Source organism: Empidonax traillii, unplaced genomic scaffold (genome assembly GCF_003031625.1).
Source record: "Empidonax traillii isolate 1590-97213 ecotype Southwest subspecies unplaced genomic scaffold, ASM303162v1 scaffold759:size305195, whole genome shotgun sequence".
NCBI lineage: Eukaryota > Metazoa > Chordata > Aves > Passeriformes > Tyrannidae > Empidonax > Empidonax traillii.
The window spans coordinates 219,868-242,171 of record NW_020955952.1 but is presented as its reverse complement, the minus strand read 5'-3'; the positions used below and the strand labels follow the sequence as shown (position 1 = coordinate 242,171).

Genomic DNA, 22,304 nt, shown 5'->3' with positions numbered 1-22,304 from the left:
GAATATGCAATGTGTATATTGTTCCCTTAAAGCGCTATAATTAAATATCTGCTCTCTACCTTTCTATACTAAAATTGTCCAGAGATTTTTTTCTTCAATTTTAGGTAACATAGTCCTATGTTATCTAAACACAGATGTTATACTTGCCAAACACACAAGACTAGACAATAACTAGCATGTTATGTGTTTTTCTACACCCCAGTTGCAAGTCACTTGAGTGTGTTTACAATTGTCCTCACCAATCTTCTGTTATTTTTCCACAGTCACAAAGGCATTCAATAAATTCACAGATCTATAAATGGATAATGGATATTTATTAGGACTAGGCAGAGATGTACTTCTAATAATGCAAATATAATTCCGGATACTGGGGGAAGACAAAAGCATGAGACTGCAAACAGTGACAAGGCTGACCTGCTTTCCCTAGATAGTTTCTCTTACTGCAATTGGGCAAGATGAACTATTGGTCTGATCCACTGGGACACACTTTATGGTAGTGGTGAGCATACTTTAAGGAGAAGGAGGAACCTCCAAAAAGGCAGATACACTTCATGAGTTTTTTAAATAATTTCACTTTCTTCATTTTCAGTAAAAGTCTTATAGAGAAAAGACCAAATATTTTCATTTACTTTTCATAAGGTAATCATTTTGTCATTGTATTTGTGCTTAATTAGACGCTGCCATTTTTGGTCTATGTGTTGGCCCAGCCACCTGTGAGAGTCTGTTCTTTTCCTGACAAGTCATGAGAAAACAAGCACTGATAAATGAGAACTTCATCCTTGAAGGAAGTATCTTGTATGAACTGAAATTAACTGGGGCCTCACTATTGGCTGATGGCCCTCCAAGGGCATTTGAAGGAGAAAGTGAAGATGAGGATGATGAAGTAAGCCCCTAGACTCATTTAGGAAAGACCCCCTGAGGTGTAGCACGCAGTCATGGGGAAATTCCAATGTACATACGCATGCATAGAAGGGGTACCACTTACATAACAGGAGGAGGGACCGAAGACCTCTAGCTGGGTGATACTGGTCACACCTGCCCAGGCAGACGTCATAGGTTAATTGTATAAAAAGCAGATAGCTCTTGCTGGGAGCAGGACTCAAGCTTCACATGGAGGACAACATTGACTTGGCAGGGATGCTCGTTTTCATGCCAGCCTTCCGACACACCGGGGATGCAGCTTCTGCTATGGGGAATTCTAAGCATTCTGGGATCAGTAACACAACCTCATAAATAACACCTGAGTGAGTGGCAGGCTGTCTTGGGGGCTTTTCTCCCTTCTCTTTCCGGTCTCTCGACTTCTCATTCTGTTGGCTACTTCTTTGTAATAAATATTGTTTTGTTGAGCTTTCAGTGGTGTACTGGTTTCAGTTTCGGCATTCTCCCTGCAACAATCATATATTCACAAGGCAACCTCCCTTCCAAAGTATAATGAAAACCCAAACAAAAAATAAAAACAACAAACCAAAAATCCACCCATTTTAAACATTCCTGTGAGGTTTTCCAACACCCACAGGTCCCTTTTATGACCTATATGAATCCCTGCAGTTCTCACATTTGAGGAAGATTAGCAATTAGAGCTGTAATTTTATTTAAATGAGAACAAGATATGCTATGATAGTATTTTCTATCCTCTATCACATTTTTCTTTTATTACCACTGCATAAGTAAAGGGTTTCATTAAATCACTGGTAACAACATTCATATCTTTTCTATGAATTGACAGATCATAAACAAGTTCTGGGAATAGTTCAATGTCTTCTTATATGTATTTTTTTACTCCCATAAAACTGAAAATAATTTGACATCTCCTTGCACATTTAGTCAGCAGTTCCTTGGACTCTTTTAAAACAATTTTGCTGTCAGCTTTTTAAAAATCTTTAAAAACTGTTTCTGGAAGTTCCTCTCCAGAACCCTTTGTTATATATTTTTACAGATCAAAGTCCTCTCTGTTCAGTATAAATTTCAATACAGTTATGTAGGAGCAAAGGGAGATTAAGTCAAGTATCTCTTTCAAACAGCACTGGGGTTTAGTAGTTGCTAAAATATTTTTAGTTTTCCTACAACAGGATTTAAGATTGCAGTGGATTAAAATAGTGCAGTGAATACTGACTGCTAAAAGATTGAGATGATTTAACCAGTCTTCTCCCTCCCTTCCCCCTTTCTCATTTTGTTCATTGCTTGAATAAATGGCAGATACCTCCTTTTTATGATTTACTCTGCTTTCTCTGTAGTTGACAGTAGTTGTCTAGAAACAATAGCTTCATGTATCACATAAAAAATTTCTACTTGCCCCTTTTAAAGATGTTTATGACTGGTACCATTTGCCATTTATGACCTAACCCGTCAAATAGGGGTTTTTTTTTTGTTTGTTACTTTGGTTTTCTTTAATTCCTCTTACTTTACAATATTACATTTAGTAAGAATATTTACCATTACCTACTTTATTACAGAGTTGCCAACTGTTGCTCCTGGTTAAAAGTCAGAAGCCTTTAGTTTCATATAAGTTTAAAGTCAGTATTTTTCCCTTATCTTAACAAAGTTCTAAAAGATCAAGCTCAAATCAATAGGTAAACTTTGAGTATTATTTTAGTTCAAATCATAGAATATCTCAAGTTGAAAGGGACCCATAAGGATCATCAAGTCCAACTCCCTGTTGGGGTAGGCAGCTGGTCTGCCGACCCCCTGATGAAGGATATAGAGGAGAAGGATTTTGATTTAGACACTTTGAAGTCGTTTCCCTGAGGAATTCACAGGAGCAGTGAAAGATCTGAGAAGGTGCCAAAACTGACCAGTGAGAGAAGAATGTAAATAAGGTGTGAATATCCAATCGTGTGTAAGGGTTAATAATAGACCATAGATAGAGAGTTATTAATAGAAAGGTATATAAGGTTCTGGTCGCAGAATGTGTATAAGTAAGACTGAACTGAGCAATAAAGCAGACTTTTGGATCATTATCATACTGTGCCTGGCTTTTATTCTTTTCGCTGTCCTGACTACTACAACAACTCTCTGCTCCTCACAGGGCTACTTAAAATCAAACCATATAATCCAGATGCTCTTGAACTCTGACAGACTTTGTGCCATGATCATTTCTCTGAAGAGTCTGTTCTAGTGACCAACCACCCTCTCAGTGAAAAACCTTTTCCTAATGTTGAATCTGAAATTCCCCTGATGTAGTTTCATTCCATTTTTTCATGTCCTATCACTGGTCACCAGACAGATCAGCACCTCCCCCTCCACTGCTCCTCTTGACAAAGTTGTAGACTGTGACAAGGTCCCCACTCAGCCTTCTCTTCTCCAGGCTGAATGAGCCAAGTGACTTCAGCCACTCCTCATAAGTCTTTTGGTTGCCAGGGCACACCGTTGACTCATATTCAACTTGCCATCATCCCAAATGTCCAGATCTTTCCACAGAGCTGCTCTCCAACTTCTTGTCTCTCAATTTGTAAGTATAACTGGTATTACTCCATCCCAGGTACAGAATCTTGCTCTTGTTAAATTTCATATGATTGATGATTGTCCATCTGTCTAGTGTATCCAGATCTCTCTGTAAGGCCTCTCTACCCTTGAGGGAGTCCACAGCACCTCCTAGTTTTGTATCATCAGCAAACTTACTGTACATTTGACTCCTGCATCCAGACCATTTAAAAAAACATTAAAGACCACTGGTCCTAAAATTTAGCCCTGGGGAATCCCATTGGTGACTAGCTGCCAGCCTGATGTAACTCCATTTACTTTGAGTTCAATCCATCAGCCAATTCACTCAGTCTATTATAGACTTGTCTAGCTGTATGCTGGATATTTTGTGAAGAAGGATACTGAGAGAGACAAAAACAAAAGTTTTGCTAAAATTAAAAAAAAACACCACATCATTTGGCTTCCCTTGATAATCTAGGTGGGTGACTTTGTCATAAAATGAAATTAAGTTGGTTAAGTAGGACTTTCCCCTTGTGAACCCATGCTGGCTGTGATCAATGACTGCATTTTCTCTCAAGTGTTTTTCAAATACTCCCAGAATAACTTTTTCCATAATTTTACCAGGCACTGAAGTGAGACTGACAGGCCTGTAATTACCAGGGTCATCCTTCCTATCCTTCTTGAAAGTTGGGGCAACATTTGCCAGTTTCCAGTCAACTGGGACCCCTCCAGACTCCCAGGACTGTTGAAAAATAATGGAGAAGTCCCATCAACCAGTTCTTTCAGTACCCTGGGATGAATCCCATCCGGCCCCATAGACTTATAGGGATTCAGATGGAGCAGCAGATCCTGCACAACTTCAGAGTTGGTTGGGAGTTTATCATCCCCTCCAGTCACAGTCTTCCAACACAGGGCTCTCGTGGTCCCAGGGCCCAAGATCAGTTTTAAAGACAGAGGCAAAGAAGGCATTAAACCTCTCTGCTTTGTCCATGTCCCTATTTGTGAGGTGACTGACCTCATCAAGTAACAGGTCAATGCTATCTCTGATCTTCCTTTCCTTTTTGTTATCCTTCACAGTGCTGACCAACTTGAACTCTAATCAAACTTTGGCTGCACAATGCTGAACAGCAATCTCTGTAGTCCTCATGTGTTCCCTGTCCCTGCTTCCAACATCCATATACTTTCCTTTTCCATCTAAGTTTTAGGAGAAGATCCCTGTTCAGCCAAGACGGCCTTCTGCCCTGCTTGCCTGACTTTTGACACTTTGGAATTGCCTGCTCCTGCACGCTTAAGAAATTGCTCTTAAAAAATGACCAGCATTCATGGACCCCCTGGTGCAACTGGAGGCTGTTTCCTCTTGTCTTATCGCTTGGTGTTTTGGAGAAGAAAAGGACCCCCACCTCACCATAACCTCCTTTCAGGTAGTTGTAGAGAGTGAGAAGGTCCCTCCAAGCCTCCTTTCCTCCAGGTTGAACATCCCCAGCTCCCTCAGCCTCTCCTCATGAGATTTGTGCTACAGACCCTTCCCCAGCTCTATTGTCCTTCTCTGGACATGCTCCAGCACCTCAATGCCTTTCTTGTAGTGAGGGGCCCAAAACTGAACACAGGATTTGAGGTGCAGCCTCACCAGTGCCAAGTACAGGGGGACAATCACTTTCCTGGTCCTGCTGGTCACACTATTGCTGATACAAGCCAGGATGCCATTGGCCTTCTTGGCCACCTGGGCATGCTGCTGGTTCATGTTCAGGCACTGTTAACCAGCACCACCGGGTCCTTTTCTGACAGGCCACTTTCCAGCCACTCATCCCCAAGGCTGTAGCACTGCAGGAGGTTGTTGTGACCCAAGTGCAGGACCCAGCACATGGCCTTGTTGAACCTCATAACATTATCCTCGGCCCATCAATCCAGCCTGTCCAGTTGCCTCTGCAGAGCCTTCTACCCTTCAGCAGATAACACTCCCATACAACTTGGTGTCATTCACAAACTTGCTGAGGGTGCACTCCATCCCCTCATCCAGATAATTGATAAAAATATTAAACAGGACTAGCCCCAAAACTAAGCTCTGGGGAACACCACAGTGACCAGCTGCCAGCTGGATTTAACTCCATTCACTACCACTCTCTGGGCCCAGCCATCCAGCCAGTCTTTTACCCAGTGAAGAGCACACCTGTCCAAGCCATGAGCAGCCAGTTTCTCTAGGAGAATGCTGTGGGAAATAGTGTCAAACAACATCCCCAGCCTTTCACTGGCTCATTCACTGAGTCAACTAGCTTCTTCAGCAACAAGTTTATTCTCCCCATATCCAGGGACAAAGTTTCACTGGCAGTTTATCTCCTATGGCCAATTGTTGTGGTTTTGCCCACCAGCCTGTCCCTGGGGCTGAGGATGGCTTTTTCCAGGTGGATTTCTGGACAAAAAACCAATCAAAACTCTCAGTAATGCCTTTGCTAATTACATATTTAAGAAAACGGAAGAGAAAGTGGTTGCGCAGTTGAAATTGGTAGCCATGTAGGAGTTGTGGTAAGCCCCAGGTGGGGGCCAGGCCCCCTCCTCCCCCGGCTCAGGGCCGGGGGCAGGTGTGGCACTGAAGCCCCCCTTCTCTTCCCTGTAAGAGAGTAGAAGAAAAAAAACTTTAGAGGACTGACTGTTTGGACGAGAAACGCTACAGAAAGAATTCCAGCAGAGAGATAAGGGACCTCCAAGGTTGAAGCTGGCAGCCAGAGGAGAGAGAAGTTCGAAGGGAGGGTTGTTTCTCCCCCCTTTTTGCTCTCTCCCTTCAGCGGGGAAAAGACTGAAAAATAATCCCTTGCCACCTGTAGAAGTTTGTTGGGGTGAGGAGACCCTCATGCGACTCACAAAGGAGCTTGTGGATGTACAAAGAAACCGAGACTTCATGAGAAGGACTGAAATGAGGCAGAGTCCTGTTGAAGATTTATGACCCTGAGAAGGATTAGGCTTATGCCAGAGTGAGAATGGCTCGGGTAAGCTTGGGATCTCAGTGAGAGATACATGATGCTGATGTTGGAAATTTGTGACCCTGAGAGAACCTACACTGGAGTAAGAACGGTTCGGGTAGGGATGTTGGGATCCGTGTGTGGGATCCATGCTACTGCTGAAGATTTATGACCCTGAGAGAAAGACTTACGTCCGAGTGAGAATGGCTCGGGTAAGCTTGGAATCCAAGTGAGGGTTCCATGCTAGACCCATGTCGGAGAGGTCTATTCAAGGACTGTTCTCTCGTGGGGAGGGACCTCCACAGGAAAACAGGGGTGGACTCAAAAACCATTATCCCCTGTAACCCTGTGATGAAGATTCATGATAAGCAAGTGTCCCCTTGCAAGTCCATGAAAGATAAAACCTTCAGGGCCTGGGTAACCCCCAGCCTCCGGTCTTAGCCCAGGAGGGGGTTAGGCCCAGCCCTAGAGGTCAACATAGAGCAAGAGAAAAAGAGAAAGAGTTCCAGCTATGATGAAAAGGAGTTGTCATCCTGAGATAACAGAAGAAGAGCTTTAAAGTACTGCAGTTATTGAAGAGACCTGGAGCTCTAAGAATGGAGAAGGAGACTGCTTCTCCTCCTTGGACTGATATAAAGGGGGGAGAAGTATTTCTGTAAATACATAGTACTTTTACTTAAGTAGAATTGTTGTAGATACAGTTCTTTAGTTTTAGGTTGTTAGTAATAATGTTAATATTATTTTCCCAAATTCAGTCTCTCTTGTCTGCATAAACCTTCTCTCAACTAATAGTAATTGTGTGAGGGGTGTGAAAGCAAATTGATCCAGAGCAAAACCACGACACCAATGATTTTAAGCTCAGCTACTTCCTGGTCACCGTGACCAATAGAGCCATCAATTACCACCAGAGTTCTTCTCTACAGTTTGATGAAAGCTTATTGTAACTTAAAAATCATCAGGTTGTGATTTATATTTACTTCATTCATCACCACCTGAATTCCTATCCTATTAAAATGTCAAGATGACCTGGGAAGTTCAATTCATAAATGTAGTATAGAAGAACATGCAAACATAACCCAAAATTGAATCAGAAACCAGGAGTTAAAATAGACCATTTCAGTTGGAAGGGACCTACAGTGAACATCTAGTCCAGCTGCCTAACCACTTCAGGGTTGACCAAAAGTTAAATCATGTCATTAAGGGCATTGTCCAAATGCCTCTTAAACAGTGACAGGCTTGGGGCATCGAACACCTCTCTAGGAAGCCTGTTCCAGTGTTTGACCACACTTTCAGTAAATAAATACTTCCTAAGGTTCAGTCTGAAGTCCCCCTGATGCAGCTTTGAACCATTCCCATGCATCCTGTCACTGGATCCCAGGGAGAAGAGCTCAGCGTCTCCCTCTCCACTTCTCGTCCTCCAGAAGCTGTGGGGAGCCATGAGGTCACCCCTAAGCCTCGTTTTCTCCAAACTAGACAAACCCAGAGTCCTCAGCTGCTCCTCACAGGACATACCTTCCAACCCTTTCACCAGTTTTGTTGCCCTCCTCTGGATGCATTCGAGGACCTTCACATCCTTCTTAAATGGTGCATGCAGTTTCCAAAATCTAAGTGTAAATGTGCTTTTCAAGTTTAATTCATTTTCACTGCCCTTGTCCTAGAGTCAGAGATCCTCATCACCACATCATTATGCATGATTGCATCTCTAGCAAACACTTTGATAGATCAGTTTGGAATACACCTCAAACTCCTTATGCAGTTCAGCCACAAGGGGAAAGTAACACATTTTAACGATTGCAAGATGCGCAACACTGGGCAACAAAAATTATAGACCCAAACTCTGCAAGGGAACAAGTATTCTATGTACCTCCCTTCTAAAGAGAAACCTTTAAACAAAGCACATGCTTTACCTCCCTCCACTCACATGCACATTCAGTGTGTTCATCCACTGAAGGCCATACTATACTGTAACTAACAGAAGAGAGTAAAAATACTCACACTTCTGATACCTAGGATTACACAGAACTTTCAGTGCCTGATGGGAGCCATGAGAAACTCAAACTTGAACTTGACAAAGCTTCAATGGTATTATTATGTCATGGTTTTGCTTGTTCTGGGAAACTAAGCAGGAATTTTCCCTTCCCCCTGCCCACTGTGTGAAAGGGATGTTGAATGGGCAGGTTGGTTGTGCCTTGGACAATGGACTAACACAAAAGAAGTGGCTAGCAAAGCCACATTCCAAGTTGATGGCCCTCAAGAGTCTGTGGGGAGGAGTGAGGAGTTCTTTTTACTTTTTTTCTCCTCTCCTGGGAAACGACAGGGACTTTGTTGTTGCCTGAGCTGGGACAAGGTCTGGGTGGCAGGAGCTCTGAGGTGGTTTTGTTCTCAGTCTGGCTGCCCAGCTAGCTCAGTTCTACCCAACCCAGAACCTGCTTGGATTTTCATTGGAGAGGAACTATTCAGGAAGCAGGTCACGTTCTTCCCCTCCTCCGTTCCTGGGGTTTTTTTTGGTTTTTTTTTTTTTTGGGCAGTGGTTCTTGTGCACATCAAAGGAGAGGGGAAGCCATATGGTCGAGCTGGAGACAGAGTGAGTTCTCGTTGGAAAGAACATTTTTTTTCTTTCCCTCCTTTCTCCCCTTTCCCGGTGAGGGGGAGGGAAGACCTCCATTTTCAGCTTCTCTAGCACAGCTGGGGGCCCCTCATGTGGTGACCACCAGTGATCCAACAGCCACCCTGATGGCTGGCACAGAACACTGCAGGCTCTGCATCTCCAGTGATCCAACAGCGCCCCCTGCTGACTGTGGTTAGAATTGCGCCAAAGGGCACAAACTGAACTGTTTACCTTTTTTTTGTTTGTTTTGAAGGGTATTATTTTTGGGTATAGGATTATTGTCTGGTTGTTTTATTTGTGTTTTATTGTTGTTCTACCAATACACATATATCTTTTAATAAAAGGCTGTTATTTTTCTTTTTTCCACACTTTCCCAATTGGAGCCTCTTAATTTCGGATTTACAATTGCTTAGAGGGAGGAGTTTGGGTCTTCCTCATAACTCATCCTCAAAAAAAACACTTGTGTCTCGTTAAACTGAGATATATTGATAACTTGAAAGCAATTAACATTCCTCTGTGTGAAAAGCATGACCACCCACAGATAAAAATGCAACCCAAGTCAAAGATTTATTGTTACTTTAACTCACTTTGTTACTGCTTGAAATTGGACAATTATGTTTTACAGAGTCGGCATTGCAGAAGGAATAATAGAACCATAGAATCATTAAGGTTGAAAAAGACCTCTAAGATCATCGAGTTCAGCCATTAACCTAACACTGCCATCTTTACCACTAAACCATGTCCCTGAGTGCCATATCCACATGTTTTGTGAAGATTTCCAGGGATGGTGACTCAACCACTTCCCTGGGCAGTCTTTTCCAATGCTTCACAAGCCTTTCAGTGAAGAAATTTTTCCTAATATCCTATCTAAACCTCCCCTTGTGCAACTTGAGGCCATTTCCTCTGGTCCTGTCACTTGTTACCTGGGAGAAAAGACCAACTCCCATCTCACTACAACCTCCTTTCAGGTAGTTGTAGAGAGCAATAAGGTCCCCGAGTCTCCTTTTCTCCAGACTAAACAACTCCAGCTCCCTCAGATGCTCCTTATAAGGCTCATTCTCTAGTCCCTTCACCAGCTTTGTTGCCCTTCTCAGGACATTCTCAAGCACCTCAAAGTCTCTTAAAAAAAAAAAAAAGTATAAGTCTGAGAAATTCATTCCCTTTTCCAGGAAAGCTAATTTTAATGTAATTTTTCACACAGTTTTATTGCCTTTTGTCTAACAGATGTAAAATCTAGTTTTACATACTTAGCAATGACCTGTGGGAATGCAAATTCTTCATGACACTGCAGAAATGAGATTTCAGCAAGAAGCCATGGGATTTAAACAAAAGCAAGGAAGAACTGTTTGCACTTACTGCTTAAAGTCTTGCACCATCTGTGATAAGCAAGACAAACTAACAGTCTTGTAAAAAGTGCGTGATAGCTGTCTTTATGGTTTGGTTTTGCCCCATCAGTGGTTTTAACCATAATGGAAAACTGCTTGTTTACCTATTTGATGGAAAAGTACCTTTTGTGTGTTCCTTCCCCCAAACCCTGGCTATGAATGTAATGGAAAAGTACTGGCATGCATGTTCCTTACCCAAACCCTATATATACCAAAGGTTGTAATCAATAAATGATTAAGTTTGTCCATACAACCTGGGTCCATGCCTCAGTTGATACAAATGGCGCCCAAACAGGGACTGGAACATGGACAGGAATAAAGGCAAGGACATGAGGGTCATGTTCCGGTAGTGACACGCAGCCGAACTGGAAGAGAAGCACGCCGAATAATACCTTTCTGCTGGACAGACAGTAAGCAGCTGCTGACTAGGGCCGTATAGTGCCCAGGGGCCAGAAAAGAGCCCCAGAACAAAACGAGTATCAGATAAGAGTCCGGAACAAAAGACTGTTTGGGAAATGGGGTCTAAAATGTCCTCAGAACAAAAGACAGGTTATGAAGTGATGAAATGCCTGCTTAAACAATATGGGCTCAAAATAATGACTTTTCTTTGCAAAACTTACTGCTGTGTGCACTGAAAAATCATCCAGGGTAGCCATAATGGAAAACTGCTTGCGTACCTGTAATGGAAAAGTACTGGCATGCATGCTCCTTCCCCAAAACCCTATATTTATCAAAGGTTGTAATCAATAAACGATTCAGTTTGTCCATACAACCTGGGTCCATGCTTCAGTCGCTACAATGGCCAAAGACTGCAAAATTAATTCCACATAACACTCTTCAACAGAGAAAGGGCAATGGGCAATGCCATCTTCATAACACCCTCCCAGAGAACTACCCATGGCTGCTGTTTTCCAGGAGCAATTACGAGGCACAGAGAAGACTGGCACAAGACAAGAAGATCTAGCCCTGTATTCTGCCTCCAATAGTAGTTGCACTTGAGAAAAGCATTTAACATAACAGGTGTACTTCACTGTCTCCCAGTAAATCAATGGTTTATGGATGTTCTAAGCCTCAACTTATCTGTTTATCATGATACTTTCTGGGGATATGCAGAAAATGCATTTCAAGGGTATCAGATCCAGTACTGTCTTATAGCTAAATACTTAATACAGAATTCAAAGTGTCCCTTTACAGAGGTCAGAGTTGTAGAAAAATCAGGTCAACCACCTGTGACTCTATTTGGAACACTATAGCAAGCTATAGGCTTTTTAATTCTTCAAGTGAAAATAAGAAACAGTACTAAAACAGCAGTATATCAACTGAACATTTTAAGGAGAGGAATGAGGGAAAAAAAAGAGAAGAAATAGTGCATGTGCCTGTACATATACAATATGAACAGATTTATGGCTATAGCTAACATCAGTTTAAGGTGAGGAATGGCCAGTCTCTTCGCGAACGAAGAACCGGGGAAGGTCTTTACACCTTCCAGCCTGCGCATTGGATTTTTTAGGTGAGACACAGTGTGCGCGGAACTGAGCCCACCCTTTAATCCTGAGGTTCGTCTGCCGGGGCCAAGCACGCTTGGACGGTGGCAGCGAGGTCCTCAGGACGTAGATGGATTGCCTTACAGGGCTAACGAGCTCCATCTGCCCAGGGAGGGGCCCCGACCGGGAATCGAACCCGGGTCTCTGCAGTGACAGTGCAGTGTCTTTTCCCCTAGACCACCGGGGGCTCCCACCCAGTTTAAGGTAATCTACATCTGAATTACCATAGGTTTAGTTCCCTAAATTTAACTAAAAACTAACACTGACACAGTGGACAGACAAAAGAAGCACAGAGTTAATCCTAAACAGCTGTGGAATCACACCATTAGTCAAAAGTAACTGTAGCTAACTTAATTAGGATGAGTGTCTAACAGTTTTAAGTAAGTATCAAAATCTCAACCAAAACACAGTAAATATTGGTCCAAACACTGTAGCCAGGAACATTTTTTTTTAGTGTCTATGTTCAGTTTAGTACTGAGAACAATTTAAATAAAGTCCCAATAAATCCAGAGGTTTGGAATATACAACTGCAAGCAAGTTTAAAAAATTACATTAGAAGAAACTGTAACTATTCCCTCCTCAAAAAACTAAAAAGAAATGCAAGAAAACATTCCTTTCTGAAAAGACACAAGTGGCAAAACTGGAAAACATATATAAGCTTTCAAGCAAACAAAAATAATTGCTCATATACCTGAAAGCTTGTTCATGTTTTTGAAATAGATGAACAAAAATAACAAAAAATGTATTCCAGTTCCATAAAAACCTACCCCACATCTGAAAATACACACTGAAAGCATCTAGGCTTCCAGATTCTCTAACTGCTACAGAGGCATTATGCAAAATTGATTATTCAGGCAATGTCTTCTTTAAAACCCTTTAAATTATAAACACCATCATGCTCAATCATATATTTTGTTTACTACTGTCATGGTTTAGTGTTCCAACTGAAACATCCCAGACCACGGATCACTTGCTCACTTCCCCCTCCCCCTGAAGTGGGCTGGAAAGGAAAATTGGAGCCACTAAAGGTAAAGATTATGAGTTAAGAACCAGAGGGGCAAATAGCCAGAGTTGCACCTTTCATAGCTACCATTCCTTGTACCCTGTGGGGAAGGAATGTCTTGGGTCAATTTGGCACTGTAATGCATATTGTAGCAGAAGATAACTAGACAAAAGACACTCAGATTTTTCACTAAGGGCCATTGATCAGCCGTTCCACGAACCTCTTAAACTGACATGGAAAACACAGGACCCCGTTTGGGTTGATCAATGGTCCTTGAAAAAGGAACGGTTTGTTCAACTGCAAAACTTAGTCCAAGAACAGCTGGATACTGGCCACATAACACCAACTTCTAGCCCGTGGAATACCCCAGTGTTCTGCGTCCCTAAGAAAAGTGGCAAGTGGCGAATGTTACAAGATCTCAGAGCAGTCAATGCAGTCATTGAGCCAATGGGGGTGCTACAACCAGGACTTCCCTCACCTGCCATGCTCCCTGCAGGATGGCCACTGATGGTAATTGACCTGAAAGACTGTTTCTTCACCATTTTCCTGCATCCAAGTGATGCCTCCCACTTTGCCTTTTCAGTTCCTGCCCTCAATCATGCAGAGCCTATGAAAAGGTTCCACTGGGTCGTTCTCCCACAGGGCATGCGGAATAGTCCAACTATTTGCCAGACAGTGGTTGCCAAAGCCATACGCCCTGTCCGGGAACTCTACCCTTCTGCTATTATTTATCACTATATGGATGATATCCTAGTAGCTACTGCCCAAGAAACTGATTTACCACCTATTATGACTGCTTTAACCAATGCTGTTCGAGAAACAGGGTTACAGGTCAATCCAGAAAAGATCCAGAAGACTCAGCCCTAAGCCTACCTTGGATGGAGAATCACACAGCAGGAAATTGTGCCACAGCCCCTGACTCTTAAGGTAAAAGACACTCTGACATCACATGACTTGCAGCGAATATTAGGAGCTATTAACTGGCTCAGACCGATACTAGGAATAACCACAGAGGAGCTGCACCCTCTCTTTGAACTGCTCAAGGGAGACCTGACTTTAACCTCCACACGGTCTCTGACAACCAAAGCTAAGCGAGCCCTAAAGGTATGTTCTGAAGCGATTGAGAACAGACAAGGCAGGCGGTGACACCCTGACCTACACATGCACCTTGCACTTGTCTCCAGCAAATTCCAGCCTTTTGCCATACTGTTTCAATGGGATCAGATGGAATCTGACCCTCTCAGGATTATTGAATGGTTATTTCTGCCCCACACAACACCAAAAAACTGTTTGGACCTTTAATGAAATGTTCTCTAAGCTTATCATTAAAGGCAGAGCATGTCTACAGGAGCTGGATGGACGAGACCCCAAGATCATCTACATTCCAGTGACGAAAGACAACCTGGACTGGTTGCTTGCAGAGGATGCTGGGTTCCAGACTGCATTAGCAGACTACAACAGTGACATTTCTATCCATTTCCCCAAACACGGACTCTGGGCAGAAGTGGGGAACCGACCTCTAATGACTGCATGCCGTTGCCGGCCACAACCTGTGGAAGGCATCACTGTCTTCACTGATGCATCTGGACGGTCACGAAAAGCTGTGGTAACATGGGTAAACCCTATCACTGGACAGTGGAACAAAAAAGTACAGACCATAAATCAAGGTTCTGTACGAGTCCTAAAACTTGCTGCAATCCGTATAGCCTTTTAATTGTTTTCTGATCAACCACCTAATGTTATTACTGATTCGTGTTATGCTATGGGGTTGGTTTCGTGTCTCGAAGCCTCTTTCCTTCGAGATATCACTAATCCTTGTCTATTTGCAGAAATACGCACTATATGGTTCCTTGTGAATCACAGAAAGTTTGATTTTTACATAATGCATGTCCGCTCCCACACAGATTTGCCAGGACCCATAGCAGAAGGTAACCAAAAAGCAGATGCTGCCGCTATGACCATCACAGTGCCCAAAGCTCTCGAGTAAGCTAAAATTTCCCACCTGTTTTTTCATCAAAATGCACGTTCCCTAAAAAGACAATTCCAAATTACAATAAATCAAGCTCGAGATATAATTATGTCATGTCCTGACTGTCAGCAAATTGCCCCCATGCCATCTAAAGAAGGGGTTAATCCCCGAGGTATAACAACCAATGAGATTTGGTAAACAGACGTTACACACATTGCTGAATTTGGTAGACTAAAATATGTCCATGTTACAATAGATACCCATTCTAAGTATATTAATGCTACTGCGCACACAGGAGAAAAAGCAAGAGATGTTATCAAACACTGGCTTAGTTGCTTTGCAACTTTAGGAATTCCAAAAACCATAAAAACAGACAATGGTCCTGCATACTGCTCTTTAAAGGTCAAAACATTTCTAACAGACTGGGGTATCCCTCATTCCACAGGCATACCGCACTCACCCACGGGGAAAGCAATCGTGGAAAGGGCACACTGTACAGTGAAAGAAATGCTGCTAAAACAAAAAAGGGGGACTCCATCCTCAGCCCATAGGGACGCCTGTGGAAAGTGACATATGTCCTAAATTTCTTAAATTGTGATGACACAGACTGTACTAGGTATGAACGTCAACATGCAACTCAGCTACACTCCCCTCAGAAACCACTGATAAAAGACATAGTAACAGGACAATGGTTGGGACCAGTGGACCTCGTGACATGGGGGAGAGGGTACTCTTGTGTCTCTACAGGTACTAAACTGAGATGGATTCCTTCCAGGTGTGTAAGGCCATATCTTAGGCCTCTTTCACAGCAGGAGCAAGCAACAGAAGTGACAAGTAAAGAAACTGAAGACAGAGAAACACATAACTAATCACTCAACCCAAACCTAACCTGTGTGGCTGAAAAATAAAAACAAAGGTTACAGGTATGCATGAATGAAGAGAGAATGGAGGCGGTTGCCTAAGAATGAGTGAGAGAGAGATTGTGTGGATGTATGAATGTATGTGAACCAAAATGCAAAAATATCTGAAACAAGCACACACACAACAAACACTACCTCTGCCATATCACCTTAATAAAGGAGAACTCAGAACATGATGTTCCTCCCCTAAACCCTTTTTTTCTTTAATAAAGTAAGTTTTCCCCAGTTACATGTAGACCCTCAGATAATAAAGGTTTTTGTTCTACCCAATAGCATGAGACCCTTAGGTAAATAAGGTTTTTGATTAATAAAGATTTGTTATTGCATAGAACTCTTAGGTAAATAAGATTTAAGTAAGAAATATGTTTACTATGTCAAGTGAAAAATGTTTTGATAAAAAGTAGCTAAGAATTGCACTGTTTTTTTGAAATTGCACTTTTTTTTTTTGTTGCACAGTTTTGTATTTTGTTATTAATAAAAAAGGGGGAACTGTGGGGTCTGGTTACAGGATGGATGCTAGCAAAGCATCCTGAGAGTTGTAGTTTGTAAGGACTCTGTCATACATGCGCAGTTAAATGCTTGTATAGGATTGGCTGATAAGGTCACATGTTGTGACGTCAGCATTTGAAACCACTATATAAGCCTTTGACTCTTTCAATAAAGCATGCATTCCTTACACACCACATTGGTGTCACTGCCTGGTCCTTAGGACCCATTACTTACTATATTAATACAACTGCTACAGATATGATCTGGCCACTATGGAAGGACAAAGATACATTGTGTCCATATGGCTTATATAGGGATTAGGTATTTGAGGCAAATTATTTAAATACGGTAACAAAAAAAAAAAAATAATAACAAGGAAGGAATAGATGTATGTCACAAAAGGAAAGAGTAAAAGCATATTACCATTTAAATCTACCCTCAAGAGCTTGTAAAATAGGGTGACTACCCAAACCTGAACAGAGTTTTATAACATCATTATACCTTCTATCTTTCTATAAAATCATTATTGCTATTGGGAGTTGTACATAAAGATCATCATACAGGATTACCCAGAAGACTGAGGATGGTACAGACCTCTCAACTCTAAGAAACACCAATTTCATGGAAGTTGGGCTGTAAAGAAAATTATTACAGACCTTACATTACAAAAATTTAGTCTTGTTCATGTTTGAAGGTGAAACAGTTACAATGATGTTTTGGCAAGTCTAAGGAGAGAGGAAGTGCCAGTAGGTTTTTAGACTACATGGATAATCTTTGACTGTGACCAGCTCCAGCTGCTTCAGAGACAAGTGAAGAAAAATTTTAAGTTGACAATTACAAAATAACACAGCCACAGGCAAAATTTTTCTCTACCTCCCATCAGTCAGAGGTTATTTAAACTACAGACTCAGGTAAAACAGAAACTACCTTTTACAGCTGCTGGTGTATTTCTTTAATTTTTAGTGTAAAACTGGATATTCCTACCATCCACATCAACATCCTTCTTAAAACTCTGCTATGCTTCTAGCCTCCATCTCCTCTGGTAACAAGTTCTATGTGATAACTGTACCTAGTTTGATCTCCTTTATCAGTTTTAAGTTTTCTCTTTCAAATGCTGACAGCTGTCCTGTTCTTGTATTACAAAAAGAATAGGCACAAGTTCATGATCTTTCTTTTTTACACTATTTGATGGTTAATCCCTAAAAATTCACCATTCTTCCCTTCCTGACAGTTCTGTCAAATCTTCAGTCACTCTTCCAAGAACATGCCTTCTCCTCATGCCTGTTACATTATTTCTGACACAGCGAGACCAGAACTGTATTTTTCCCCTTCTTTCCAAACGAGAAAATATATAATTAATTTTCTGTCCTAGGTAGTATTTCAGATCTGCAAAGACAGAGAAAACAGTAACAGCCTGAGGAGGAAATGGATGGAACAGAATCGGACTAAAAAAGTAATGGAAAAAACACTAATCAACTAATCAACCTACTAAAGGGTTGCAGTGCATAAGAGATGTATCCTATTTCAGCAAAAGACTGAATTTATGGGGGGAAAAATGTGAGATATTCTTTCTCCAAGTAGTTATATAGGTCTTTGTCATCATTGACTGGATAATACGCAAGAAGTGGAGATACAGGTGTAAGATCACACATAAAGCAGGGGGTTATTGTTATTTGAGTAAAGGGAAATCATCAATAGACAAATGCCCATATTTAGATCTCAACAAAGATCATCTTCTGGACAGGAGGAAACATTATTACAGCAGGTCTTGCAGGTACCTTTGGGCCACACCTCTACTTCCCTAAGCTTCCATGTGATAAGGCACAATTTTCAAGAAGACTGGAAATGCAGCCCATTCTTAGCAATTCACAATCTAAAATGAATGAGTTTTTTTTCCATTTCCAAGATAGATTACCAAGGCATATTTCAAGAAACATACATAAATTGTACTGAAATAAGTAGTAAATTTCATTATCAAGAATCATTAAAAAAAGCCAAACTAGCTGACTAATAAGCTCTAACATTACACAAACCTAACTAGTTATTCCAATTATAACTGAAAATATTATCTTCAACTCCAGACAACATTTATACCAATGTTTAACCACTGAGAAAAAACAGACATACAGCAAGCAGCTCTGCAGCATCAGTCCTTGAAAATGTTGGGGTTTATCCAAACACTGGTTTTCATGTGTTTTTGGCCACAAGTTCTAATAATATGCAATATCTATTTTCTATTCAGTCCTATAAGAAATCCCTCATGAAACACTTAAACCTAATTAGAGCTTATCAAAATTACAGAATATGTAACTTCTTTCCAGAATGTTCTGGTTGCATTCTCACATTTACTGTGTTCTACATGTCTTTGCAATTTTGTTGTAATGAACAAGTATGACTTTTAACAGTGATGTTTCACCAAAAGAAATGCTATTCTGTTAGTCTTTCTTTTTATTTAAAGAATAATAAAGTTATCCAGAATTAATCAAGCTCCGTATTCAGAAAAGTGTTTAGCATAACTGGTGGAGAGATGGGAAAAAATGCATACTTTTTTGAAATGACCCAATTAACAAACTAAAACTTTACTCTTCTATGGATTCAGCAAATAGGTAAATAAGAAAATTTAAAAGAATCATTATACTTACATTTGAAAACTATATTAATTTTTAAAAGGACTTACTACAGACAAGGTAATGTGAAGAAAAGCCCAGACCAACACACCATTTTCTCCAAAAGTTTTTTTAAATGGTTTTAATCATGTTTTCAGCCTAGGGTAGCTGGTATGATACATAGTCCTGATTCTACCTAGGATATAGTTCTGGGTAGAGTAGATTCAGGTAGCTCACTGTTAGTGAACCAGAAGATCAAACTTCTCCACTTCACCCTGTCCATGCATTTCCTATACAGTGATAATGTTGAGGTCACAGATCCCTCTGAGTCATTTGAACTCGCTAATCCTGCAGAAAACTAGCACATCCAAAAGTTTTCTACTATGCTTAGTGAATCAAATAATCAAGTCATGTATTAAATCAACAGAGAAAAAAAATCATTGCTGTGTTGGTTTTGGCTAGGGTAATTTTCCTCACAGTGGCTGGTATGGGGCTGTGTTTTGGATTTGTGCTGAACACAGGGTTGATAATATAGACATGTTTTTTTTTTTCATTGCTGAGCAGGGCTTACACAGAGCCAAGGTCTTTTCTGTTTTTCGTACTGCCACGCTGGCAAGGAGACTGGGGGTACACAAGAAGTTGGGAGGAGACACAACTGAGACAGCTGACCCCAACTGACCAAAGGGATATTCCAGACTATATGACATCATGCTCAGTATATAAAGTGAGAGGAAGTAGGAGGAGGGGGGTACATTTGAAGTTATGGCATTTGTCTTCCCAAGTAAGGTTACATAGGATGCATTCCTGCTTTCCTGGAGATGGCCTGTCCATGGGAAGCAGTGAATTAATTCCTTGGTTTGTTTTGCTTGCGTGCACAGCTTTTGCTTTCCCTATTAAACTGTCTTTATCTCAGCCCATGACTTTTCTAGCTTTCACCCTTCCAATTCTCTCCCTGACCCCACGGTAGGGGAGTGAGTGACTGCCTGCATGGGGCTTGGCTGCTGATTGGGGTTAAATCATGACAATTGGCCACACTGGATGGAAGAGTTTGTAGGAACAACACAGCTGACAGGCAACAAGAGCCTCCCCCTGTTAGAAGCAGCTAGATTCATCTCAATTGCCTGGTTAACCACAGTTCAGATTGGAAACCTACCTTCTGAAAGGCAATGCAGTCTAAATGCAATCTAGTGCTGGTTGTCCTTTGATATCTTTCTTAAAATGCTCCCTTCTACATACCTAGGTCAGTTCCTCCTACAGTTTACTGGAAAGAGAATGACTGAACAGAACAGTAGCCTGAGTCATAATGGGGCACCTCCTCCTCCAGTCCCAATGAAAAACAAACAAAGCTCACAATAACCAGGACTCACTAACTCTGGTATGACACTGCAGTCTGGTTGCTCACAAGGACCAAATTAACACATATGCTCCAAATCCTATAGTTTGAGCAACTGCTGTGAAGGCATCCCCTTACTATATTACTGATGTGTAATACATTTAATGTGCTGCATCACATATGTGAGACTGGGAAATATATAAACCATTAACAATAATGAAAAGAAAAATTATGTTCAAGAGTTACTGTCCTCACTTCTGACATCACAGTGAGCAGAACCCAGGGGAAGGGCGGGGGGGGGGGGGAGAAACCAAGCATTCTTGCCTTATTTTCAAAAGGCATACAATACAAACAGCAACATTTATTAGAAGTTCACACAAACCTCAGAAAAAAAGTTTTACAAGTTGCTACAGTGAGGTTTTCTGAAACCTTAGACAGAGTTATGTAAATAACTGCCAGATCAATCAGATTCTTCACACGACACACAAACCATTAAACACAAATTGAGGGCTTAGGTTTAATATAGTGTCCAGCTAACACTGATCATTATTTTATTGAAGGGTTGAACTGCAGTATGGGACATGAATAAACAAGCTTGTTGGATTATTGTTTCCTGCCTCATGACAAAACCATGCTAACTTCAGTGCCTTTGATTTCCAGGTCTTTCTTCCCTTAAAAACATCTGCAAACTCCTGAATCTGGTGGGGGGAAACAACCAACTTTCCAGAAAATCCCAGCAGAATCCCACCCCTGTTTAGTAGGTATCATAGATCTCACAGAGGCTGAGAACAGATTACATAGTCCCACTCAAATTGAAGAGCTGAAGTCACAAGTGACTTGCCATTGATTCAGTCAGTGAACTTCCCATTTCAGTTCTCTTTCCAGACAAATGCGACAAATTAGTACCCTAAACCTAACACACACACTTCCTTTATTCACATGTATTCCCAGTCAGCACCATACATCCTCTCATAAAGAGATACTGAGCAAGATGAGAAACAATGGATCCCCAACAGAGAAATAACAATTCATGGGCATAAATAGCACTCTTTGTATATTTTAATCATAAGGAACAACTGGAATAATAATATCAAACTTTTTTGTCAAACGATGAAAGTGTCTAAAAGCATTTCTGTCAGAGCATACTGTTGTGTCATTTTTCCGGAACACGGCTAATACGTCAGAGTAAACAAAAAGTTATTACTTTGCATTGAAGGCCTTTCCTCCTTCCATCACCTCATCCCCTCCCACCTTCCCAGGCTTTCCTCCACGCCCCTCTTTCCCACCAATCACCTCAACCCCATCCACACGTCTCATTGCTCACCCCACACTTGTCCCGTTTTCCCCTTCCTCATGAGCCCATTACATCCCTGCTTCATCCCTCTCACACCCACATCGCCCTTCCCTTCCCCAATTCAGCCCCTATCCCGCCGCCGCACCTCCTCGTCGCCTCCTCTCCCTGCTGCAGCCTCCCTGCCCCCAGTGGAATCGGTAGCCTCCGACAAGCGCGAGCGCTCCCCGACAACCGCAGCGCGCGCCAGGCCCGGTCACTTCCCAACCCCGCGCACATAATGAAGCCCGCGCACACAATGAAGCCCGCGCAGCCTCCTCCCCGCCCCGCCTGCGCCACGCACTGGGGCAGCGGCACTCGGCCACTTCGCCGAAACAGCCCTTCCCGCCGCCCCTGCCCCACTGACCATCGCTGCGCTTGATCTCCACGTAGATCCCTATCTGAACCTTGCTGAAGTTGGCCGCTGCCATGGCTTCATGGGGCGGCCGGGGATATCGGAGGAACTGCCGGCCGGCGCACAGCAGGCAGTGAGGATGTGCACAGTAGCAACGGTGGCGATGGCAGCACCGACCGCGGCGGCTTCGAGAGGGCGGGTAGGCGGAAAGGGGGGGAAGGGCGGAGAGAGAGAAAAGACGCCAGCCGGATACAATAAGCACTGGTAGCTGCAGCGCCTGTGCAGCACGCCGCAGCATCACGACAGGCCCGGCTCACAGAGGAGGCGGGGGCAGAAGCGCTGCCGCGGTTCATCCTCCGCCCTTCGCAGCACCTGAGCGGAGCTGGCA

At 42.3% G+C, this 22,304-nt stretch overlaps 1 protein-coding gene across 1 annotated transcript in view; it reads right to left on the bottom strand.

The window, feature by feature from the left end:
• LOC114066348 (kinesin-like protein KIF2A) overlaps positions 1-21,992 on the bottom strand; it is a gene marked incomplete at its 3' end in the record, with an annotated part of 73,292 nt that extends 51,300 nt beyond the window's left edge. The window contains exon 1 of the mRNA XM_027900956.1: positions 21,929-21,992. Within this exon, the coding sequence (XP_027756757.1) occupies positions 21,929-21,992 (64 nt within the window). The remainder of the gene's footprint in view (positions 1-21,928) is intronic.
• Positions 21,993-22,304: the final 312 nt, after the last annotated feature.